Source organism: Artemia sp. Qi Xiang Cuo, chromosome 19 (assembly GCF_049724085.1).
Source record: "Artemia sp. Qi Xiang Cuo chromosome 19, ASM4972408v1, whole genome shotgun sequence".
Taxonomy (NCBI): Eukaryota; Metazoa; Arthropoda; class Branchiopoda; order Anostraca; family Artemiidae; genus Artemia; species Artemia sp. Qi Xiang Cuo.
Window position 1 is genome coordinate 37,588,336 of NC_142812.1, and position 27,784 is coordinate 37,616,119.

Below are 27,784 nucleotides of genomic sequence, written 5' to 3' on the forward strand. Positions count from 1 at the left end.
ACCATTTACATGACCACAAGAATCAATTACATCATGCACCACACACTATATGTTCTCAATTCTAATATTTTATAAACACGGGATGTTCAATCTTTGTTTCCAACAAATATGTAATACTAGTTTTGAATGATTGTTGTAATATACTTATGCTAAATACATTGAACAATGAATTATACAAGATCTATCAGCAAAATTGATTCACACTAATTGACTCGTGGTATTCATGGTTTAATCATTTTGTCCTACACATTGTAAATTAAAAAACGCAAAACTGGAAAAACATCTCGGTCTGGTACATCTAACGGGATCACTTTTTTTTTAGGTTACGAGTCAATTTGATTTTTGAATTTCAGTAAAATCCGATCTAGTAAAAGAGCATCTAGTGATAAGGATTAACATCGTTTTTACAAGCAGAAAAATCCAGAGGGACCTACTAGTCAAGGTCAGGGGCTCATCAACTGTAAATAGTGTGTAAAGTATTTAACAGCAATTCGAGAAGCATTTCCGGGTATCTCTTTTCTTAGTTAGTTGGGCATTTATGTGTCAACGATAGCGGTCCAGGGGGGAGCTCTTGGGACTAAAGCTAGTCGTGGGAAAGGGGTCGTTCCCAGGGCTGGAACTTCCGTTCCAGGAAAGTTACATTCTTCGCTCATTTCTAAAGGCAGTCCATCTTTCGCCTTCGTCGTAGCGAGTTGTTCTTGTGCTACCTTATTTTCTCTATGTGTATTCTCACGTTATTTAATAAAGACCATGTACCAACGTTTATCGTCTATCTTTGGAATTTACGTAAACCATCACATCTGCCAATATAAAAGGGTATATGGAAAGAAGCTAAATAGAGGTTTACAGAGTGGTGGCAAGCGGTTAAAGCTAGTGGAGCATATATCACTAGTGGAAAACCTCCAAGTGACATTTGAGTGACCGTTATAAGTATTTACGACATCTTATGCTAAATACTGGCAACATATTGAAGAGTATTTCGCCCGCTACCAGACTGTGATATTGAGCTGCAAATACTGCAAAAGACTGATTAATAAGACATCGAAACGTTACGAGCTATTGAACTTTCTTCATTTCAAAGCGCCTTCTTGAGAAACACTTTCTTTTAAATGAACATTTTGAAATAGGCTGTTACGCAATGCCTAATATGGAGTCCCTCGCGATAGCTTCTACCTACTAATTAAAATTTCTACAACTGAGAGTCTCTGGTTGATTTCTACCTTCACTTAGCCATTCTACGGTTGGTGGTTTATTTTACCTGATTTTATACAGTCGACGTGTGATCTACATTTGACAGTTTCCAACCAAAATTTAACATTTTGAATTCAATAATCGAAAATTAATTCTCAATTGTGACTACATTTGACGCTAGTGATTTAATTGAAACCAAATACAATTGGATCTGGAAAGGAATATCTTTCGTAAGTGATTTACCACGGTTAAACAACCCAGTAAATTTTATTAGACCCTTGTTGTTAGAAGTGAAGTTATTGTCCAAAATTTAGCGTCCGTAATTAAAGAACGGTGTTTAAAACAAATATTTAAATTTTTAGAATAACTGCTTTTCAAATTTTAATCTCAATATGTCAGTTTTTATTCCTGTTCTCGATCAGGCGGAAACTGGATATAACAAAAAGGTTGCTTTTGATTTTGTAAGACAGTGAAGGGGAAATGGCATAGTTCCACCTCTTTTATTTGACTCAAATGATCCTGATTTCGATCAAGATGAACTTTATGATTACCTTCAAAAGATCAAGACATGGGTCCCAACAAACCCTCCAACTCCCCTGAGCACCACCCCAATTAATCCTCCAATAGAACAGTCCCAAGTAATAGGATCGCTAATTGACCCCTTTTTTTTAGTAATAACGCCACTCACAAAGTCAAAAAGTGGAAAAATAATTAAGTTTGTTACAAAATTTGTTACAAAGTTACAAAAATTGAGTTTGTTGCAAAGTTACAAAAATTTCAGTTGTTGTTAAATTGGTCTGATTCAAAAGCTTTGCGTCATTTTTCGCCCATGATTTGTTTCGCTCCTTTTTTGGGAATCTGGATCCCACGATTATAAATTTGTCAAGTTTAAAAGGTGGATTACTTGTAGTATATACCCCAGGCAAAATAATAGGCAACATGGTTGCAGAGTTTGTAGGCGTGGCTCAATTTAATGAAAAGGGTATATCTATTCTATAGAAGGATGCAAAAATTAGGAAGGTCATTTAGGGTGTCCTTAGAAGCCAGGGATGATGGTGTAGTTCTTGGAAGATTTGCTCTAAATTTATTCAAGGAGTGGATCAGACCGTCCTACAAACGGTATTTGTTAGAGAATAGAGCAGAATTTCTTTTTTTGTTTAGGTGATGCGTATAAGGTTGCAATACAATATGAACAGAAAGAACAGATAGTGGGGAAAGAAGACACGTCTTCTTTTTCCGATGAATTTCTTTCTGCGCTGACGAGGGTGAAATTTGGACTCAATGATAATGAGAAGGCACTGCGAGATGGTACCTGTTCCTCGCAGGGCGGTTTGGCTACCCAGGAAAAGGGAGCTGGTTTTGAAGTCCCGTGGGATGGTACTGATGCCTCACGGGATGGGTTTTTTGTTGCACTGCGAGATGGTACTGATTCCTCGCTGGGTGGTTTGGCGACCCAGGAAAAGGGAGCTTGTTCTAATCTCCGGTGTGTTGGTACTTATTCCTCTGGGGATGTTTTTTTTTGTTGAACTGCGAGATGGTACTGATTCCTCCCAGGGTGGTTTGGCTACCCAGGAAAAGGGAGCTGGTTTTAAGGTCCCGTGGGATGGTACTGATGCCTCACGGGATGGTTTTTTTTTGTTGCACTGCGAGATGGTACTGATTCCTCGCAGGGCGGGTTGGCTACCCAGGAAAAGGGAGCTGGTTTTGAGGTCACGTGGGATGGTCCTGTTGCCTCCCGGGATGGTTTTGTTCCACTGCGAGATGTTACTGATGCCTCGCAGGGCGGTTTGGCTACCCAGGGAGAGGGAGCTGGTTGTAATGTCTCGCGTGATGAGGTTGATGCCTCACAGGACGGTTTTAATGCGTAGCGCTAATAGTTATGTAGAGATATCAACAGTAGTACTGCCATTTGTCGAACCACAAGTTGCAGAGAAAAACCAAATAGGTCTAAACCGAGGCGTTCCGCAGCAATAAAACCCCGAGGATTTTATTGGGAATAATATCTTAACGTCATTGCAGCATGGTATGATTTTTAGAGTTTCTGCAACTTCATTTATTTTTCGCTGGTATTTTCAGGATTAATTAGCCTTTCCCGGTCATTCCTTTTGCCCTAATTCAAAGTTTATGCATAATCCCAACTTTCCTTGTCCTCGTCAAATTCAGGAGTATGGGGAAAAAATCTATTTTAAAGTATAGAGAGAAAAGTGAAGTGTTAAAATATCCAGTTTCCGACCACGGTTGTTAGTTTGGTTCATTTATACTATGTAAGTTTTTACTTATGCTAGTAGTGTGTAGTGTTTATATTATATAATTGTTTACTAGTTCATGCTGTAGAATGTTAGTAGGCGAGAAGTGAATAATTTGGGAAGTGAATGTTTTGAATTCAATTAAAGTTTGGGGGTTTAATGAGAAGGGGATTAGCCAAATTTGGGAAATTTAACTTAAAACAGGGGGGAGAATCTGTAAAGTATTTAACAGCAATTCGAGAAGCATTTCCGGGTATCTCTTTTCTTAGTTAGTTGGGCATTTATGTGTCAACGATAGCGGTCCAGGGGGAGCTCTTGGGACTAAAGCTAGTCGTGGGAAAGGGGTCGTTCCCAGGGCTGGAACTTCCGTTCCAGAAAAGTTACATTCTTCGCTCATTTCTAAAGGCAGTCCATCTTTCGCCTCCGTCGTAGCTAGTTGTTCTTGTGCTACCTTATTTTCTCTATGTGTATTCTCACGTTATTTAATAAATACCATGTACCAACGTTTATCGTCTATCTTTGGAATTTACGTAAACCATTACATCTGCCAATATAAAAAGGGCATATAGAAAGAACTTAAATAGAGGTTTACAAGTGTATACTTTGCAAGTCTGATGCTTAGTGCAACATCCCAAGGTAGATTCCTATTAGCGTTTTCTAGATGTAGTTAAACAGAGATTCAGTGTGCATGATGGCAACTCTGTTGAAGCACAACAAAGACTCCAAAGCTGTACAACGAACACACTATGTACACACCAGGCAGTTTATCATCGCAGTTGTTATGAGGTCCCATATGATTCCACCGATAAGCAACACTACTTCTTCTGTCAAATAGATGGGGATGAGGTACTTTACCAGGTGAGTACAGCCAACTCTGGGAAATCTCTAAAAGAAAGTATTGAACAATTCAATAATGACATACTAAAAACAAGGCGAAACACATAGCATAGCAGGAGAGGATGCATTCAATTGATGTTCTATACCATAAATGCTCCTGGACAGAGCATGTCTTCCCTGAGCAATGACAAGCTAAAACCAATCGAAGCAGAATAGGTTACAAAGCATCCTGCTACAGCGTGCAAGTCTGCTTCAGTTGATCAAACTTATCGATGGCCAAACATAAAACCAGGCATACCCACCTATGGGAGATATCGAAACTACATATGTTTGCCTGATTGGCACAAAAGGCTTAAACCAACATGTTCCTACATTCAGCACAAAGTGGCTGAGAGAACAAGTCTTTAATGCCTTGCCTCACCTAAAATCCTGTCCTAAAAAAAATCGAAGAAAGTCAGTTGTTCTCTATTCTCCACAGCCATGCGAATAAAGGATGGTTAATTCTTCAATAGAAATTCACGGTGATGTAAAGGACAACCTGTAGACAATCTGTAGAGCAACATGGGTCATAAGGAAAATCTACAATTATACCCAGGTCACAAGTGACACGAATGAAGTTCCAGTGGAAAAGTATACCATAATCCACTGGATAATAGGGCCTTCTGGTGGCTTTGAAACTTAAAGAAGAAAGCGGTAGACAGAGAATCACTCACGATATGCCAGGGCATCGTGTAAGGCTTCAAATACAACAGACAGATCCACTACAAACAAAGAAGCGAATCAGCATCATTTAAGCCACCCCGTGCAAGAGAGAACCCTCAGGTCCTAAGACTGGTTCTGATTATTCGTCGCATTACATGCAGAGAGGGTTTTCTTCTCCCCAGACACAGGTGTCCTACTGTTAGTCATAGCAAACTGTGATCTCATGTTGGAGAACACGTCCATATTCATGGTTTCTGGAGTAATGGACATAAAGCCTATATGGAGGGGAAAGGGAGAAGAAAGAGCAAAGGCTTTGCCAGCCTTCCATACCTTTACTGAAGCTGACAACACTGGAAGGTTATGTGGCATCCGCAAAGTAACCTAAGTGCAAGTGTATATGAAGGCAGATAACGATGTTATCAGATCTTTGCAGATGCTTCCAGCAGAGGCAGTAGTGACCGAAACTATGTTGGCCACTTTAGCATGTTTTTTTCTGTGCAGCCTAAACCCCAAAAATATCTATATCACGACCATATCTGAACTACGATGACATGAGTTCATCAAGTATATGGCAGAAAGCGACAAATCACCTCTTACCCCGGACGATCTACGACAAAATGTTCTGATAGTCTACTTCCAAGCCAGAGTGTGCGGACAGCTTAGCAATTCTCTGCAAGATCACCAGATGGATCCCCTGAAGAGTGGCTACCACAAAGAGTCTGATGGCACCTGAAAGCAGCCATGACAAATGCTCTTCTAGCTCCAAAGGCCATCATTGAAATGGTAACCTGTCACTGCAAAAAGACTGTTCTTCCGACAGATGTTTTTGCAGAACAAACAACTTATCCTGAACAGATCTTTGACAGTGTAGCAGTAGATGTAAAAATGATGAGGAAACAAGCAAACTAAACTGACGATTATCGTTATGGAATGTGATGATATGTCAAGACTCTTTGATTACCTTTCAGATATTTCAGTCATAATGAGCATGTTGGTTCTTAATGGACATTAATTTAGTTGGGTATGGTACTCATGTTTGATTACTTGTAAAATAATAAATAAAACAGATTTTCAGTTTGTTTTTGAATCAAGTTTATTTATTTTGATACCATTATAATGGCCCTTTTAAAGATATTTTAATAGTTGAAATCTGTACTTTAGGTTATTCAGAAACTGAGTTATAGACAAAAATATGTTGCACAGCAGCTATTTTGTATCATCCAAGATGGTTGCCATATTTGACTCTGCAGATGAAACATTGCTAATGCATATGCAATAGTTTCTAAAAATGTGTAGTTTTCATACTCTCCAAAAAAATCCAACGAACATACAATATTTTACACAGTGAATCGGACAATTCACTCTTTTTACTTCATTTACGACCTTGCTAAACTATCAATAAAATGAAACCTCGTGCCAATGTGATAAGATCGTTTCATGCTTTCGAACAAAACACCGTTGCGAAATTCTTTGTCAAAGAAGTAGTTAGGCCACTTTGCAGTAATTGAGTCTCCAATGAAGCCTTGCGTCTGGATGATGACACGGAAATCCGAAAGTTCCCAAATTAAATTGTAGTCTCGGTATCAATGAGTAATTTATAGATTCGATGTATGAAATTATAACACTTTTAAGCCGCTTAAGGTATCTCACAAAGACGGTATAACTAACCTTGATATAAAAGAAATTTTAAACTTATCTCTCCTCCCTTCTGACAGCGCCTAAGAGTATTTAACTATCCCATTTTTTCCCATCTAGCTGAGGGAAATGATAAAGCATAACTGGTCTTAGAACATTCTATAAGTAAATGAACTGTGGGCGCTTCAGTTCTAATTAGCCAACCAAGTTACCTTGTAATGTTGTTAAATAAAAAAAAAACAAGTTTTTTCGACTGAAAGTAAGGAGCAACATTAAAACTTAAAACGGACAGAAATTATTATGTATATGAGGGGGGTCACCCTCTTCTCAATACCTCGCTCTTTATGCTGAAGTTTTTCTAGAACTTTTAAAAGAGTTTATTATTCTAATTAAACGGCATTTGTGATTCAGGAGTCATTTTGATTGAGATTGAGGAGGGGGCAACCCCCCTCATATACGTAATAATTCCTGTCCGTTCGTCTTAAGTTTTAATGTTGCTCCTTACTTTCAGTTGAAAAAACTTGTTTCTTTTTATTTAATTTCTGATCCTTTTATTAAATAATGCTGGGAATTCCGGCTACCCTTCCATGGAAAATTACCTCCCCCCCACGAAAAATTCCTCCATAGAAAAATCCTCCCAAGTAACCCTCCTTCCCCTCCACCAGAAAAATCTCCACTGAAAAACGTCTGTATACTTCCCAATAACCAATACTATATATAAACAATGGGCAAAGTTCATAGCTTGCAGCCCTTCCCCCGGGGACTGTGGAGCTTCAAGGCATCCTCAAGACATAGTTATTAGATTTTTTGACTTATGCTGAAAAAAATTACAATATCAAAATTTTGATCGAGTGAAGTTGGGGGGGAAATGAGCGTGGGAGGGGGGCTAGTTGCCCTCCAATATTTTTGGTCACTTAAAAAGGGCACTAAAACTTTTGATTTCAAATAAATGAGCCCTCTCCCAATCTTCTACGATCACTTGTTCGATACGATCACCCCTGAAAAAAACAAACAAACATACAAACAAATAAACACGCATCTGCGATCTTTCTTCCGGCAAAAAATGCAAAATTCCACATTTTTGTACATAGGAGCTTGAAACCTCTATAGTAGGGTTCTCAGGTATGCTGAATCTAGTGGTGTCGTTTTCATTAAGATCACTTGATATTTTTGGGGGTGTTTCCCCCTTTTTTTAAAAATTGGGCAAATTTTCTCATGCTCGTAACTTTTGATGGGCACCATTAAATTTGATGGATTTTACATATTTTGAATAAGCATCAAAATCCGATTCTTTTGATGTGTCCATTGTTATCAAAACTCTGTTTCTTAGAGTTTCGGTTACTATTGAGCTACCACGTTTCGTTACCACGAACTGTTTGACTATTAAAAAAGAAGATACTATTGACAAACTTTAAAACAAGCAATACTTGACATTTATTTCTTATATTAGGGGTACATGTAATAATCCCTGGCACCAAGGTATTATTAAGAAATAAAGAAGAGGTACCTCACATTCCCTTTTCACATACAACAAAGTTGTTATTATCGTTTCCACTCATTAACCGAATTGTTTGAGATGTTACCTTACAATGGCGTCAATTGGGATCGAGGGAATCCCCCACCCCTTAGTGTTTTTTGGCTTCCCATGTACTTTGAAAAATACCTTTTTTGCTATTTTCACTGATAAATACCTTTTTTATATTTTCCTTATAAACAAAACATAAAGACCAGGGAGAGGCATGCTCCACCTCCCCCCCCCCAAGTGGTTATTTATTTCCATGAACCATATCTGGGGATAATTTCAAACTTCAAGAATATCCTGATGATGTTTTTATCATCAGAAAAAGAAAGATCTCAATGTATTACTAAGAAATTTCTCATAAAATCGCTTAGGTCCAACTGATATAATATATTGGATTCATTAATGGCCCTTGGCAATGATTTAAAAAGAACGAGGAACTTTTCAATTTGAGAAATTCTTGCTCCATAGAATCATTTGGCCAAGGCTTAATGTTAGTTCCCAAAACATTAACAAACATCATTTTTCCTTCTTCTTTCTTACAATACCCAAACTCATCAATAAACTTTCTGAGATTTATAAAAGTTTGTTTTTCTGTACACAAGTATAAGAAGGAAAATTTATAGGACAAAAATATTTCTCCCATTATTCCCTAAATACAAGTCATTTGCCGATAAGGGAATGTCAATAATTGTCTTATACTGCACTGTAGTCTAGGATCAGCCTTCGAGTTTACGCTTTTCGGAAAATCAATGTTTTCATAATATTTATTTTATTTTTATTTACTGAATAGGGAAAAGATAAATACTGAACAGTTCTGCCTCTTATACAAAATGGAAAAAAATACAAAGAACATCTAGCATACTACATCACATCTAGCTAAACACCACAGCAAAATTATAATTTTATCAAACAGTTCGTGGTAACGAACTGTAAGTAAGGAGCGACCCGGCTCAATGGTAACCAAAACTCTAGAAAACGGTATTTTGATACAAATAGATACATCAAAAGAATCAGATTTTAATGCTGATTTCAAATATATAAATTTCATCAAGTTTATTTCTACCCATCAAAAGTTAGGCGCCTGAGAAAATTTGGCTGATTTTCGAAAAAAGGAGGAAAGACCCCCTAAAAGTTATAGAACCTTAATGAAAATCACACCATCATATTCAGCGTATCAGAGAACCCTACTGTAGAGGTTTCAAGCTCCCATCTACAAAAATGTGGAATTTTGCATTTTTTGCCAGAATAAAGATCACGGATGCGTGTTTATTTTTATTTTATTTTTTTGTTCCAGGGGTGTTCGTATCGACCCAGTGTTCCTAGAATATCATGGGAGGGCTCATTGGAATGGAAGCTAAAAGTTCTAGTGCTATTTTTAAGTGACCAAAAAAATGGAGGGCAACTAGGCCCCCTCCCACGCTCATTTTTTTTCCAAAGTCACCTGATCAAAATTTTGAGATGGCCATTTTGTTCAACATGGTCGAAATATTATCATTATGTCTCTTGAATGACTTTATCACCCTAAAGTCTCGGGGCGGAGGCGGAAAGTTATTACTCTTACCCACTGATAGCCCCTAGGAGGCGCTCTTTGGAAGTATGAAGATATTTTAATGGGAGAGTTTTCGTGATAGTGTGGGAGGGGGGTGGGGCGGGGGTTATGTGGGAGGATCTTTCCATGAAGGATGTTTTCATGGGGGAAGGGACATTGCTATAAAGGGGACGCCGGACTTCCCAGCATTATTTAAAAAAAGATCAGAAATTTAATATAAAAAACAAGTATTTCAACTGCAATAGCAGCAACATCGAAACTTCAAACGAACAGAAAATATTATATATATTATTGGGTTCACCCCGTAGTCAATATCTCGCTCTTTAAGCCAAAGATTTTTTAGTACTTTCATAAGAGCTATTTATTCTAATTAACGGCCTTTGTGATTAAGCGGTCATTTTTAAAGAATTGGAACAAAATTCGAAATTTCGCTTAAAGAGCAAGGTATTGACTAGGGGGCGAACCCCCTAATAAACAAATTAAAAATATATGAATATAGAAGTTCGTTACGTACGTTAATTCGTAAGTTACGTTTATTTATTACTAATAAAAGTGTTCGTAAATATAATTAAACAAGTTTCGAGAAAGCCATTTAACTAAATAAAAATAAATTAATATGAAAATTTTGTTTTAATTATTCATGTACGGTGAGCCAAGATCAAAACCTGCATTTATTCAAAAACGTTCAAAAATTTAATAAAAAAAACAAGTTTTTTAAACTGAAAGTAAGGAGCGACATTAAAACTTAAAACGAACAGAAATTATTCCGTATATGAAAGGGACTGTCCCCTCCTCAACGCCTCGCTCTTCACGCTAAAGTTTGACTCTGTCTCACAACTTTATTTTTTAAAACAATAAAAAACTTTAGCGTAAAGAGCGAGGCGTTGAGGAGGGGACAGTCTCTTTCATATACGTATATTTATTACTAATAAAAACGTTCGTAAATAAAATTAAACAAGTTTCGAGAAAGCCATTTAACTAAATAAAAGTAAATTAATATGAATTTTTTTTTTTTAATTATTCATGTACGGTGAGCCAAGATCAAAACCTGCATTTATTCAAAAACGTTCAAAAATTAAATAAAAAAAACAAGTTTTTTAAACTGAAAGTAAGGAGCGACATTAAAACTTAAACCGAACAGAAATTATTCCGTATATGAAAGGGACTGTCCTCTCCTCAACGCCTCGCTCTTTACGCTAAAGTTTGACTCTGTCTCACAACTTAATTTTTTAAAACAATAAAAAACTTTAGCGTAAAGAGTGAGGCGTTGAGGAGAGGACAGTCCCTTTCATATACGGAATAATTTCTGTTCGTTTTAAGTTTTAATGTCGCTCCTTACTTTCAGTTTAAAAAACTTGTTTTTTTTATTTAATTTTTTATAAAAACTAAAATCAAAACGCTAGCCGATTTTTAGTTAGTTATTACGATTATTTTTTTTTATTTTTTTTTTTATGTATTTGTCTATTTTTATTAAATCCAACTGTTGAGCTCATGACATAAGTTACTTTTTGTTCCCTCATTGATTATAGCAGGGATGGCCAAGTCATGGTCCATGGCCCACATGCAGCCCGTCTTCAAAATGTTTCTGGCCCAAGAGATTCATCACACTTTCACAAAATATACTGGTCAAAGTAGTGATAACCAAAGTAAATTATTTTTAAATTGTTTTATTCAAAATTTAGCGATTAAAATTGTGAGGTAAAATTATCTTTAACTTTAAACGTATTTTTGAAAAATTAAAACATTTCTGAAGCATCATAATCAAAAATAGATTTTTGTAACACTTACGTTACCAAAGAGAAATTCTCTAAATCCATAAATCTTGTACACATTTTGTTTTAGTTTTGGTTTTGATTCAACTTACAACTGCAAAATTTGAAACAAAACACGCTCAAATATAGCGGACTCGAACTTGCAACACCAACTACAATGTGCCTATACCCAGGCTGGGATCGATTTGCAAAATCTAACTGAAAGAGTGGAGAAACAAAAGCTGCACTAGCAAAATTTCTCTTAATGCTTTTATTATTCATACTTCATTCATATTCATATATTTTTTATCATCATTTTAGTATTATGTATTTTTGCGATGTACATTTATTCTTGTTAATGTTATATTACCAATGTTTACATGCAGTAAAAAAAAATAGTACTAACTAATTATGCTCCAATTTTCCACACCAAATAATGTCTATTGTCGGTCTAAATCTAATAAGAGGACTTATTTTTTTATACGCGGCCCATGGAGTTACAATGTATTTCCAAAAGGGCAGCAAAATCAGTCAGACTTGCTTCCCCTGATTAATTGACGGTAAGAGGTGATACCAAACTAAGCAGTAAGAGGAAACAACATAGAAACTTTGATCAACATATAAACGCCCGTTATAATAAATATACTGTCAGAGGTTACAAAATAACACAGGTTCGAAAATTATATAGCCGGTGAAAAAGCATTCTTTTAATAATAATAGATAACAATGTAAGATATTTTCTTTCCGGCCATCCATTTTGTTAGCAGCTTAATTATGAAACATATTTCGAAAGGAAAACTTATTACAGAGCTTCGGCACTGGCTTCTGATAACCCTCTTTTTAGGTTTTATTTAAACTTCGGTTTCTTATTTAATTTGTGTACAAGGACAACTTTAATGAAAACTGACTGGAAAGGAATTTTAAACTGACGTAAAATTCTGCATGGCCAAATGGTCGAGATTGACCTTAATTAAAGTGACTAGTAACTGAAAATTAAGAAGGAGGGAAATTAAGCGAGAAGATTGAGGGAAAGTAGAAAATGTCTAACCATCAGTGATTCAATCTTTTTTAAACCCTATGATTTTTCCAGAGGGGATTTCATTAGTTGAATATGAAAAGTCCACTAAAAATGTAAATTTTCTATTTTTTTTTACAGATGAAGAAATTGACTATCAAGCAGTCAAAAATTTTATGGAATATATTAAAAGTAGATGTTCAAGTTTTTAATCTTGCACAATAATACACTCAAAAATTAGACCAGGTTTTTTTATTTCCATATTTTAAACTTTTGATTCAATTATTTTTACACAACCGTTTCTAGCTGCTCAAAAAACTATGACAGTGAGCAAAACCCATGAAAGATTTTGAAGATTTGTTCTTATTATGTAAACTCAAAACCCTTCTCAAATAATCTGTACATTTAGAATAACAACAATACTTTAAATCCTACTGAAAAAAGGCTGCAAAAGTATTAATGTACTTGATTGATGAAGATAATATGACTAATATTTTTTATTCATATTTTTTTACACATTGCATCTAACTATTGTTTTGAGATAAGCAGAATTCTATTCATGCAAGCAAGTACTTCAAGAATTGGAGAATATAGATGATGAACGCTAAAGAGCCATATACAAGAACAATATTGCAGCAATTAAGGTTGGAAATGAGGTTACTAATCGGTCCCTGTGGAACCCAAAGTCAAGTAAGATTGGGTTTTGTCCAAGTTCATAAGGATTATTTTAATGGAATTTGTCTTAGAGAATACAGCAAAGTCTCCTGGATAACATAAATCAAATGGGAAGGTGAAACTCAACTAGATTTCAATTATAAAGATGATTTGAATGTCCTACATAAAAAACGGAATGAGAGAATTTTTGGAAAAGAAAATTCCCATTTCCTTTAAATTCTGTCTCATGATCTCTTCTATCCCATTCAAGGATGTCCTGCTTTTCTTTCGGCAGCAAATAGATTGTCAAAAAGAAATGTTTTTCGCAACCTATCATCCTTCATCCGTAATACGCGACCTACAGATCTGAACTTATCTTTCATTACTGCCCTAGAAAAAGGGATCAAACACATATATCGTTTATTGTTTGATATATGGTCATTCAAACTAAAGCCTAAAACTGTCCTTAAGCCAATTTCGCTGGAGAAACCCTAGCAAAGCTTCCCGAAACTTTCGAAGCACCTACTCTTCACACCCATACTTCACCATCATCATTCCGACGGCTTCTAGTATCCTAATCTTATTTCTAAAACAACACCCTAAGTTCTACGCTCTCTAAGTTCTACGCCTTTACTTCTACACTCTTTACAAAAAAATCTATCTAGACAAAGGAAGCTATACACTTGGTAAACTTTATAGTTACTTAGGACCACCCCATCCTTTTTTAGACCTATTTTAAGCAACTTAGTCTTCTGAATACTAATTCTAAATCCTTTAGTGCATCCTGAACTCTCAATATTCTTAATTCATTCTCAGTATTCTCATGAACATCACAACCATGAACAATTCAATCCATTCATGAAGGCTAAAGAAAACTCACCAACAAAGGATTTCTATTTTTCCACGCAGACGAAACAGATAATTTCCAAAGGAAGACAGCAGTCCCATACATATTATTTTCTTTTTTCTAGAAAGTTATATTAAAATGGCATACACTCACGCGATCACACATTTAATCTAGGCAGGGGACATTAATCTCTTCTCCTAAAAAAGAAGATATAAATGAAAATGAAAATGCGGTTTAACAGCTAAGGGACAGGAATTCCAGCTAATACAGAAGTAGACAGATCGAAATATTGATCTTTTACCAAAAACACGTATAATAAATGAATAAAAATTAAACTGCAACGAGAGCTATATCACTGAAAAAATATTATTTATAAGAAGTTCGTCGTTAGGAAAAACCTATAAGAGAAAACTTTCCAATCGTTATATCAAATTATCAAATTTTTTTCCCAAAGTCACCTGATCAAAATTTTGTGATAGCCATTTTGTTCAGCATGTTCAAAAATATTATAAGTATGTCTTTTAGGATGACTTAATCCTCCGAAGTTCCCGGGGGGAGGGCTGAAAGTTATGGACTATACCCAATGTTAACACATAGTATTGGTTTTTGGGAAGTATACAGACGTTTTCAGGGGAGATTTTTCCTGGTAGTCGGGGGGGGGGGGTCGGCGGTAATAGGGGAGGATCTTTCCATGAGGGAATTTTTCATGGGGGAAGGGACATTACTATGAAGGGGACGCCGGACTTCCCAGCATTATTTAAAAAAAGATCAGAAATTAAATATAAAAAAACAAGTTTTTCAACTGCAACAACAGCAACATCAAAACTTTAAACGAACAGAAAATATTGCATATATATGATTGGGTTCATCCCCTAGTCAATACCTTGCTCTTTAAGGCAAAGATTTTTTAGTACTTTCATAAGAGCTATTTATTCTAATTAACGGCCGTTGTGATTAAGCGGTAATTTTTAAAGATTTGGAACAAAATTCGAACTTTAGCTTAAAGAGCAAGGAATTAACTAGGGGGCGAACCCCCTAGTATACGTATTAAAAATATATGAATATAGAAGTTCGTTACGTAAGTTAATTCGTAAGTTACGTATATTTATTACTAATAAAAACGTTCGTAAATAAAATTAAACATGTTTCGAGAAAGCCATTTAACCAAATAAAAGTAAATTAATATGAACTTTTTTGTTTAATTATTCATGTACGTTGAGCCAAGATCAAAACCTGCATTTATTCAAAAACGTTCAAAAATTAAATAAAAAAAACAAGTTTTTTTAACTGAAAGTAAGAAGCGACATTAAATTTTAAAACGAACAGAAATTATTCCGTTAATGAAAGGGGCTGTCCCCTCCTCAATGCCTCGCTCTTTACGCTAAAGTTTTTCATTGTATAAAAAAATAGAGTTGTGAGAAAGTCAAACTTTAGCGTAAAGAGCAAAGCGTTAAGGAGGGGACAGCCCCTTTCATATACGGAATAATTTCTGTTCGTTTTAAGTTTTAATGTCGCTCCTTACTTTCAGTTAAAAAAACTTGTTTTTTTTTATTTCATTTATTCAAAAGATGAACTCATATTTGTCTCGACAAAGGCAAAAAAATTCCAACTTTCAACAAAATCTCTGCAATCGAAAATTTCCACCCTCCCCAGATACCTGGTTCATGCCAAGTTGGTAGAACAAAACTCTTCAGCTGTTTATGTGGTTTCGGCAAAAGGACGTCGCTTCGACATCACATGTCGTCACTTCGAAATTTAGTTCAATAAAAAAAAGGTCTAGACAAAAAAAGTTTTTGTTTTGCTCTAGGAAAATTATCAACACTATAAATACTAAAACTACGCTTTGTAGGATGACTTTGACATTCCAGATAAGTCAAACAGATCACATTGGCTAGCTAAGGTGGCCTTATTTTTATTCCAAAAATGAATGAGAAACATGAACAATTTTGAAAAGACTGCTGAACCTTACTGACTCTTTATTTACAAGCTGTAGTCTGACAGTTGACCAGATATCATAAATGTACTTATAATATATACTTACAGAATATACTTATAATACTTGATTACTATCTGATTACTGTACCTCCTAATGGTTGATACGGTATATTTTTTCCTCAAAATTGCCCCCTTATTTATAGCTTGATTTGTGCTGATTTGATGAAGACGTTCACTTATAAGTCTGGAATTCCATTAATAGTCTGACGTAATTATTAATAAACCGTCTTGAAAACAGAAATAAATGTGGGTATGAGATTTTATGAATAATTGGATAAAAATATTGTGAAAAGTCTGGGTAAAAAAGACACTGGATAAAAGTAGAAACAGTCAAAATTAGATATTTTTGTTAATTTACATCATTAAAAGCTGATATTCGGTTGCCATTTTCAAAGGCCATCATCAGATGAAGGTGTAAAAAGCAATAAAAAGGGACAAATTTAAAGAGCATTACAAACTTGTTTCAATTGCTTAAATCTATTTTATTAAATGGGAAATAAATTAAATCATAACCAGATTAGTTCGTGGGTCGTAAGTTTACAAAATGAATTTGTACATAATGTACAAGCACTGTACAAGCATTTACATTATAAAGTTTGATCTTGGACGGCCAAGATGTACCCCTGATACAAAATCCACAAGTAAAGTTGTAATGTTCTTTCTGACACTTCATTTACTTGTATCTTTTTCCTGCTCCATCATACGCGTAGAGAGTAGTCAATGATTTTATAAGTTTGGGAGAAAATACGTGCTTCTTCCCAAATTTAGAATCGTTGTTCCGTATAGTGACTAAACAAACTCAGAATGAAATTGTAAGAGATTAAGAAACATGAAAGTATCTATCAAACTTCTGTTCGAGTAACTCATGTGTTATTCCTGATTTTTGTTTTCTAGATTTGGGGATTTAAACAAAAAATGTCTTCAGCATAAGACAAATGTCAAAGCAAATACAAAGAAGCATCTTTTTTTTTTTTTTTTTTTTTTTTTTTTTTTTTTTTTTGCAGACATATTTGTAGATAAGAGTAAGAATGTCATCGTCACTAGCAAATGTTTACAAAACCGATAAAAAAAGCCGATCCCAATAAAAGGAAACAGTAATATATATATATATATATATATATATATATATATATATATATATATATATATATATATATATATATATATATATATATATATATATATATATATATATATATATATATATATATATATATATATATATATATATATATATATATATATATATATATATATATATATATATATATAAAATATATATATACATATATGTTGGAACCCTTGGTCCCAGTTTTTCAGATAAATGTTCCTCCCAGATTCCTTTCTTTTGGCCCCTTAATTATTTTCCTTCATTAAGTAATAAATATTAATTTTCCTTTTATTTTTGACGCCATTTTGGGTCCTCTTAACTGCGTACGTGCTTAATAGACCACGAGGTGAAGAATTGCGCAGTTAGGGAGGTCGGCCAGTAAATTAGTAAGTCCAAGGATTGGCTGGAAAGATTCATTACCACCCTAGTAACCCCCGCCGCAGCACGTGGCTAGCGGGCTGGTAGGAAGAGTCCATTTTTTAGTTAGTTCTTTTATACGACGTGTTCTGAATACAGTAAGGTTTTTTATGTACTCTCTTTAACTTTTCAGCTTAGGTCGAAACTAAGGGGATAGTTAGAAAACCTTATCGGTAAACTTTGGCTTTAAATGTGGCCATAGACCATCCGATCACGTTAGTATACGGAACCGTTGAAGTAACCGCGGAAATCCCACTAATTTGGGGCCAAAGAGGGATCTTCCCCCTCCAGTAAGTGGCATAGCAACTCTTTGCGCCATTTTTGCCTTTAAAAGTGGTGATCCCGCATTTAAACCTCCAATAAGTGGTGGCAGCGAGTTAAGGTCCTATCAGTAAATCTGATATTAAAAAAATTCCGCGCTTTCGAAGAGACAGGTTAATTTAGCCTACAATAGTAGCCTATTGTGGTTACAGAGGCTATATACAAAAAATCGCAAAGAGAAATTTTTATCCGAGCTGTGCCTGGTCAGATAATAATAGGTAATAAAATTTAATAATCAATAAATCACGCCAATAATTAACTTGTGAGACAAGGGAGGCTGAGCCACCCACAGATAATCGACAAATTAAAAGGAAACAATTTTTCACGAAAGGATAAAAAGAAACATTGATAAAAGGATTTTCATTTGAACGAAAGACGTTAATAAACCTTAAAATAATGGCGGACAAACGAAGAATTTAGACAAGATCTACCGCGGTAAAACAAAAATTTGATTCAGACAAACAATTATATGCGACTCCTGCTGGAAATACCCTAAGAAAAACACCATCAGATAGAACCATATATCACTCAACAGATGAAATAGACATTTCTGAGACACGTGAAGAGGATTTCTTCAAACCAAAATCAGTAATAGAGCAATCCCCGGTACGAACCAGAGAAGAAGAGAAAAGTCTAAAACCAGTGCAGAAAGAATTGCTCGCAGATAGAGAAATCCAAACAAAAGAAACAGTGGCGATAATAGATGAGGAAAAATTATTACATGAAAGAACGGGTATAACAAAACAAACTCACCCTTCAAAGAAGGTACAAAAAGTAGGGGAGTTGCAGGGAGAAGAAAATATTATACAACGAGTAGACTCAGAAAACGAGTTAAGAGAATATAATAACAGTGAGATTCAGAGTAGGTCAAGTAGCAGGAGTAGTAGAAGCTCAATTTCCAGTAGGAGCTCGCGAAGGAGTACTCAAGTAGATACAACGCAACAAATATTAAACTTCATGAGAGACAGAGAGATAGCCAGAGAAAAAAAGGAAGAGGCTGATAGGATAGCCAGAGAAAAAAAGGAAGAGGCTGATAGGATAGCCAGAGAAAAAAAAGTAAGAGGCTGATAGGATAGCCAGAGGTAAAAAGGAGGAAGCTGATAAGATAGACATGGAAAAAAAGGAAGAGGCACACAGAGAAAAAAGAAAATACATAATGAAATTGATTGGAGAGAGAAATTACCAAGAGCCTCAGAAATCGTCTACAATAGAGATAATGCAGGCAGTAAACCTTCAACCAATGAAAGAAAATGAAGATGTACATTTATAAATATACAATTTTGAAAAAACGGTTGAATTAAGCGGATTACCGAGATAAAACTGGGTGACAAGAATACAGCCCCTCCTTAACCACAAAGCACAACTTGCATATAAAGCATTACCAATGGACTACTCAAAATATTTTGAAAGGCTAAAACAAGCCATTTTTGAAAAATTTCAAATCTCCCCCGAGCACTTTCAAAGAAGGTTTAGAAGCGAAAGAAAACAAGACAAAAAAACTTCTAAAGAACACGAGTACAAATTTAAAGATATGTGTTTAAAATGGCTAGAGATAGAGTATTATACAATATTAGAAGACCCGGAGGAAATAAAAGACAAGAAAACGGGAATAGTTAATAAAACAAAGATTGAACAAGTCATAGAAACGAACTCTAAATATCTTATGCGTTTAAGACACTAAACACCAACACACCAAAATACCGACCTGGAAGAATTAGAAATCCGACACACGGACCTGAGTCTTTAGGCAGTAACAAAAAAAACCATTTGGGGAGAACCAGGTAGAAATAACTAACAGTACACAGGAACTAAAAAGAATGCTAGCCAAATATGGCAAATACAAGGAGAAATAACATGCTACCGTTGTCACTTGAGTGGCCACCATAGCAACATATACCCAAATAAAGACGGTAGAAAATACAGCCTAAAACAAGAACAGTATGATGTTACCTGTTACAGCTATAATAACTAAGGACATTATCCCTCGGTTTGCCGAAGCGCAAAAAAAAACTACGACAATAATTACAGAACAAGGGAAGAAGGGGCATACGGAAGACAAGACAATCCGAGAAATGATCGATCCCGAGAGAATTGGAAAAAGTCTCAAACGTATAAGAGAACCGCATGGGTTAAAAGCCCGGAGAATATGAAAACTTGGGCATTTGCAGAATCACACAAAGTGTGTGGCGAACTAAATGGTAAATCGGTAGAAATAGCTATTGATTCCTGCAGCGACCAAACCTGTGTACGGGAAGACTTAATAAAGAAAACCGACATAAATTACAAAAATAAAGTGGCATCGCTATGCTACTATGGAGCAGCACATAAATGTCCGACAGCTCAGGTCATAATAGAAATAGCCAATAAAGAGGGAAATACTGGTAAAAAGGAATTGAAAGTAGGGGTTATAACTACTCTTCCGGTAGACGTTTTATTAGGGAGAGACTTCGGACATATCAACAAATTCCTATCATTAAATGAAACCTCCAGGACAAAAAGAGTAAACATGGTGATAAGAAGTAAATAAAAAAATGAACGTGAGTCTGTGCCCCCACTAATGGCAATGATCGAAATAAAAAAAACCCACTTAATTTTAAATAAAATATATTTATAAAAAATACAAAACAAATAAACGCCAAAAGAAAAAGAACGTCGGAAGAAAAGAACTATAACCAAAAACAAGAGAAATTATCGACCGTAGAAAAAGAACCAGAAAAGACCGAAAACGAACTAACTGAAACACTCGGAATAACTTCCAAAAATTTCGCAAAACTACAAACAAATGATAAAGACTGCAGAAAAACAAAACTAGCACTTACGAATCAATAACATCTGTAATCTAAACAATTTTCAAATAATGGAAATCTACTTTACAAAATAATGGAGACCGGGGAAAACGCTACAAAGCTACAACTTTTGGTACCACATGAACGAAGGAAAGCGGTAATAAAGTGGGCTCACTCAAGCCCAACGGGGGGACACATGGGATCCCAAAGAACAAGAGATAGAGTCTTGCAGCGTTTTTGGTGGAAAGGTTTAAGAAAAAATATTATCAACTTTTGTAAAAGATGCAAAGATTGTCAATTAGTCGCATACAAAAAACCAAATGAAAAAGTTCCAATGAAAAAAATGCCCATTTTCGGCAAACCATTTGAGAGAATTTCAATAGACATTGTAGGTCCACTTCCGAAATCTAGCGCGGGAAACAGATTCATTTTAGTTATTAATTATCTGGCTACAGAGATACCCAGAAGCTATCCCAATTCGAACAGTAAAATCACCAAAAATCGCAGAAGAGTTAGCGAAATATGTCTCGCGTCACGGAATCCCGAAGGAAATTTTAACAGATAATGGAACCGATTTTATATCGACATACATCCGAAAATTATACAAAATTATCTGTATAAAACAAGTATTAAATACTCCATTTCATCCTCAAACAAATAGAGTGACAGAAAGATTTAACGGAGTCCTAAATAGTATGTTTAGACGTTTTGTAAGAGACGATGTAAACCAATGGCAAAAAATGCTTCATTATGTCCTTTTTGCATACAGAGGAACTCCACACCAAACTACAGGATTTTCGAAAATTTAATTACTAAATTTGACAATTCCAAGGAGGGTGGTTTAAATTTCAATAGAATCATTGGCGAGTGAGGAGAAAAATGAAGCATCAGGGATAAACCACGTGCTATGACTACGAGAGACACTGTATAAATGCCATGAAACTAAAAAAAACGCACAGGGGAAATATGCAGACAAAACGAAAACATGGTACGATAAATCCGCCCAACTGCGCGAATTAAAGGAAGGGGAGGAAGTCCTCATTTTATTACAAGAAAAAAATAATAAACTTGCCGTAAGATTGACGGGACCGTTTAAGGTAAAAAAGAAAATGATTTATGTGAATTTTACGATACAATGAGATGAAGTGAGACAACAGGAAAAAACTCGCCATTGAATTTACTGAGGAAATTTAACAAGGAAAATGAAAAAGAAAACCTCAAGGATCCGCAAAAACGCTGTCTCATGATTTCGACCTAAGAACATGACGAGGAAAGTGCCCCTTTAGGTACAATAGACCCGGTAGAAGCACATATAAAGGTCATTGAAAGGGCTTCGCCGGTGACATATCTGAGCCAAGCTCAGAAACCCCAGATTAATTAGTTATTCACGGAATTTGCAGACAGATTAACAGACCGAATCGGAAAAACAGAAAATGTAGTACATAGAATACTATTAAGGACAAGAAAACCAATAAAACAATACCCATACCGAATCCTGGAACCAAAAAGAAAAGAAATAAAAAAAGAAATTGACCGAAGGCTCGAGTTAGGGGTAATAGAACCATCAAATTCAGAATTTGCAGCAACAGTCGTTTTAGTCCCGAAGAAAGATGGCTCCATTAGATTTTGCAAAGACTACAGAAAACTGAGTAATATTTCCGAATCAGACGCGTACCCAATACCAAGAATGGATGAAATTCTAGAGTCAGTTGGCTCAGCAAAATTTATATCAATTTTAGACTTGAGAAGGGGACATTGGCAAGTAAAAATGTTCCCAGATGATTCAGCTAAAACTGCCTTTATTACTCCATTTGGGTTGTACCAATTTAGGTACATGCCATTCGGACTAAAAGGGGCACCACAAACATTCCAAAGGCTAGTAGATTATATTTTAAATTCCTTACCCTATATAAGAACCTGCTTGGATGATAGTATACTATTTTCCAACTCTTTAAATGAACATCAATCCATACGGAACAAGTAGTAACTAGGCTGAGGAGATCTAGACTAGCTTTGAATTTAGAAAAATTTGAATTAGTGCAGAAACAAAAAGAAGACCTGGGACACAAGCGAGAACATGGTATAATATACACAGTAAGGGAAAAAACAAAAGAAACTATAAACAAATCAGGTCCGACCACACAGAAAAAAGTTAATTTAGTTGTGTTTTTTGCAGTTTACTATGAAAAATCCATGTCCAATTTTGTAATAATTGCTACGCCTTTGAGAAAATTAACAAAGAATGGTGACGGAGACACAATCAAATAGGCACACATTTATCAACGTGCAGTTTATATAATGAAAGATGCTCTTTGTGGCGAAAGGATACTGAAAAATCCTGATTTTTACTTAACATTTTTGCTACAAAATGACGGTTCAGAGGAATGATTAGGGGTAGCTCTATACCAAAGTTTTGTATATTGGATACATAAAATCACATTTATATCCAGGCAACTATCAAAATTAGACTTAGATTATTTCACAATAGAAAAAGTATGCCTTGAGATAATTTAGGAGGTAAAAAAACGGGACTACTATGTATATGGACGTAAATTTAAAATAATAACGGATCAAAACCCATTGAAATGGCTGAATATAATGAAGCCAGATAACCCACGATTAGCACGGTGGGCCCTGTGCCTACAAGAATACGACTTCGAAATAAAATCAAGACCAGGGGCAGATAACGGGAACGCTGACGTCATGTCAATATTTGAATAATTATAGATGTAATTAGTCTGGGGAAAATAAAATTTGTATTTTTATTTAAAACATCCAGACACCTGTTACCCAGAGGTCAAAGCCAACGGGTGACTAAAAGACGCGGTCTCAACTAGAGATCTGAATGTCATACTCCTGGGTGGGGGAAAGCTGGGAAATATTGAATGTCGAGTCGGATTGGAAAAATTTGGAAACGAATCTGAAATTAGTATTATCAATTCAAAAGATATGTCGATCCTTTATGAGGGGGAGGAATCCCTTGGGGAAGATCCCCTGCGGGAAGTCACAAAAGGTAGCCATTTTCCTAAAAGCAAAACTGGTGGACATGTTTTGATTACGTTACCGAAATTTTGCCTTTTTGATCTGGAGTCAAATGGGAATACTTTCTCCCAGTCACTTCATACTTCACCAAAACCTTTACCCAGCAACCCTTTTCATAGCTGTTATTCTTCATAAGAATCGACAATTATTTTCAGCAATTTCTATTCCGTGGGAGATGTATCCAAATTTCATTTTCAATTAGCATCAACGTATATTCTTCAGTAAATTATCCCAGGGGAGGGAAGCCAGAAAAAAGCGATTCATTGTTCACTCAGATTTTTACTTCATTTTCCTGAACCCTTATCGTTTTCACAGGCCTGTGTATTTTCGGCCTTAGACTATTTGAAATTATGCCAAGGGGAAATTTACTTTTTTATCGAGATTTGGGGTTGTTTCCACAGATGGAAATTAAGAGGCTAGTGCATCCAATTTTTCACGATGGCTGGCATCATCACAAGTGCCAGAAATTGATTCTCTGCTCCTCTCAAATGTAAATTCGTGAGAGCAAAAAAAATTTTGTTTTTGATTGTGCTGTGCACAATCAATTTCTATGAGTCCCGAGTACAACATCCCGCAATTATTTCCAACGGAGGAAGAAGAAAGGCTACTGAAAAACGAGGAAAATTTCATAGTAACCCACATTACTCGGCAGGGCAGAAACCCTCGCACGGCAGGAGCTATAAGAAGGAAGTAAACAGGAAGACCGGAGCAAGAGAAAGAAAAATTTAATGTTTATTTTGATTTGATTTTATGCCTGAGTTTCCAGCCAATCCACTGAAGATACGGGCCATTTATCTTAAGAGGGAGGTGTTGGAACCCTTGGTCCCAGTTTTTCAGATAAATGTCCCTCCCAGATTCATTTCTTTTGGCCCCTTAATTATTTTCCTTCATTAAGTAATAAATATTAATTTTCCTTTTATTTTTGACGCCATTTTGGGTCCTCTTAACTGCGTACGTGCTTAATAGACCACGAGGTGAAGAATTGCGCAGTTAGGGATGTCGGCGAGTAGATTAGTAAGTCCAAGGATTGGCTGGAAAGATTCATTACCATCCTCGTAACCCCCGCCGCAGCACGTGGCTAGCGGGCTGGGAGGAAGAGTCCATTTTTTAGTTAGTTCTTTTATACAACGTGTTCTGAATACAGTAAGGTTTTTTATGTACTCTCTTTAACTTTTCAGCTTAGGTCGAAACTAAGGGGATAGTTAGAAAACCTTATCGGTAAACTTTGGCTTTAAATGTGGCCATAGACCATCCGATCACGTTAGTATACGGAACCGTTGGAGTAACCGCGGAAATCCCACTAATTTGGGGCCAAAGAGGGATCGTCCCCCTCCAGTAAGTGGCATAGCAACTCTTTGCGCCATTTTTGCCTTTAAAAGTGGTGATCCCGCATTTAAACCTCCAATGATATATATATATATATATATATATATATATATATATATATATATATATATATATATATATATATATATATCTACGATGCCCTGTGATTAAGAAGATCACTGATAACGTCTATTCTCAAAAATGAAACCGGACATAAGCGTAATCTCATTTAATTTTAATGGTTCGAGAGGTAAGGCCTTTTTGACTGATGGTGTGTATGTTAATTACGACGTTGTTTGTCTCCAAGAACATTTACTGACTGCTTTTACTGAAAATTTTCTGAGACGAAGCAGTGATCGCGTTGTTTTTGTGCGTCCAGCTAAAATTACGCGTGTCCGCCCTTCTGGCGGGTTAGCATGTGTTTTTAAGAAAAATATTTCTGGTGCGAGTCCTGTGCTTTTCCAATCAGATGACACTTTTCTTGCGGTGCGTCTTGGCAATATTGTATTAATTAATGTGTATCTGCCATATAATGATCGTTCCATTCGTTCACTTCAGAATTTCTCTTGTGCTTGTAATGGTCTTAAAACTTTAATTAATTAAATATCGTATAACGAACTTTATGTCGTTGTTGCTGCTGATTTTGATTATTAACTGTTGGCTGACTATATTAGGAATGATCTACTTCCCTACTCTGCCCCGGAATATAAATTTTCTTAGTAGGTATATGATAAAATGTTAATTCACCATTCAGGTAGTAAATCAGACATAGGTCACGTAATTTGTTCTGCAGCTCTAGTCTGCTCGCCAGTTACGGTTCATTTTGATGAGAATGATCTTGATCACCTTCCGCTGTCTTTTTGTTTATCAAAGTCTGTTGTTTGTTCTGGGAGTATGTCTAAGAGTCAAGGGTTACGTTCTAAATGGTTTTATAAGCCTGATTGGAATGATGCGAATTTTTCTGTTTATCTTATAACATTGGCATCACTTCTAAGTATGATTTATGTTCCGTATCAGCTTTTGCAGTGTAGTCAAAATTTTATTTATGCTAAATATGAAATAGACCGATATTATCATTCTATCCTCTCCGCTATGAAAGAAGCTGAAAAAATTTCTGTCCCAGTAAAGCGAATCCGAAAGAATACTCAAAAGCCTCTTTGGTCACTTGACCCTAACCTTAAGGCCTGTAAAAATAAAGCTAAATTTTGGCTAAAAATTTGGACAGATTGTGGTCGGCCTAGGTCTGATAATGTTTTTCTTACTAAATAGAAAACTAAATTAGAATTTAAGAAGTATCTAAAAAGTGTCCGATACCGAGGGCTTGATTTTCCATCTTCGCCTAAAGATTGGAGGAAAGTAATTAATTCAAGTAAAACAGACGATTCTGATGTAAGTAGTAATGCTATTCCACCAAGTTCTTGGCATGCATATTATTCGAAGATTTTCTCCGTTTTGAATTATTCTGTTCATAGAAAGTTCGGTGAAGCGTTTGTTAAAATTGTCCCTAGATTTCTAAGTCAGCACTTTGTTTTGCCTATATCGCGTTGTGAAGTTTAGAATGCTTTGAATCATCTGAAGCCGAAATCTATTGATGCTGATGGTATCTCTAAAATGCATCTAACTCCCCAATGTGCTGAGCTTGTGTCACATCTTGCGCTTTTGTTTCAAATGTGCTTGGCATCTTCTGTCGTCCCGGAAAGCTTTTTGTGTGGCAGCGTGACTTCAATTTTAAAAAGAGGTAAACCGCCAACAGATTGCTTTTCTTACCGTCCAGTTTCTGTTTCTTGCAATATTAGCAAGGTTTTCGAGTATATTCTTTTACCTAATTTAACTCGAAATATTTCTTTCTTTGGTGAAAATCAACTTGGTTTCAGACCTGGTGTGGGGTGCCAACATGCTCATCGTGTTCTTTCTTCTATTCTACTTTCTAATTCTTCTAAGGGTAAAGGCGTATATCTCTGTACTCTTGATCTTTCAAAGGCTTTTGATGCTGTTGTTCATAATCAGCTTTTCTTTTCTTTGGCTTTTTCTGGTGTTAATTTTTCGGTTATTTACCTTCTACGGTTTTGGTATTCTTATTCTTACCTCCGCCTGAAATCTTCTCCAGAAACAACTATTAAAGTGCTTCGTGGTGTTAGGCAGGGAGGGGTTTTATCACCAACCCTTTTCAAAATTTGTATTTCTAATGTTCTGGAAAAGATCTCAGGCACTTATTTTTCTGGTTCTATTAATATTTTCTACATTGCCTATGCTGATGATATTCTGTAGAATAGTTGTACCAAGTCTGCTCTTTCTGCTATGATTTCCTTAGTTTCTCAGCCTGTCCGAAATATTGGTCTATCCATGAATCTTGACAAGTGTGAATTCTTATCTTATAATCTGTCTTCGTCTACTCCTCTGGTATGTAATGAATTTTCTGTACTTTCTGTCTCTTCCTTTCGGTGGCTTGGTATTACTGTTTCTCATTCTCTAGCTCTCTTTCGTAAACAAATTGTTGCTGATTCAGTAAGAAAAATCCAGTTCAGTTATTCAAAAATTGCAGCAAACCGTGGAAATTATAACAGAAGAGCTCTTGGGCGCTTATTCTCGACATTTTCTAATCATTCTGGGCTTTATTTTTCGGGTGTTCATTCTGTTCTTAAGCTAAAAGATTTAAAAAAGATTAAAGTTGCTTATTTCAAATTTTGCAAATTTCTTCTTTCTCTGCCAGCATGGACTAGAAATCGGTATCTAGTTAAAAATTTCTATGTTAGGGATGCAACTCAAAAGCTTAGTAACATACATAGAAAGCTTTATGCAGATACATCTTGAAATATTGGCCCTGACCATGGTCTTTT

At 35.6% G+C, this 27,784-nt stretch overlaps 1 protein-coding gene across 3 annotated transcripts in view; it reads right to left on the reverse strand.

The window, feature by feature from the left end:
• LOC148940802 (nischarin-like) overlaps window positions 1–27,784 on the reverse strand; it is a 216,672-nt gene that overhangs the window by 74,302 nt on the left and 114,586 nt on the right. Inside the window, exon 6 of one of the 3 annotated variants that reach the window (XM_089105683.1) lies at window positions 13,983–14,146. The exons of the other annotated variants lie outside the window; for them this stretch is intronic. Coding sequence (XP_088961809.1) covers window positions 14,120–14,146 — 27 coding nt within the window. The 3' untranslated portion in view covers window positions 13,983–14,119. The remainder of the gene's footprint in view (window positions 1–13,982; window positions 14,147–27,784) is intronic. 3 annotated transcript variants of the gene reach the window in all.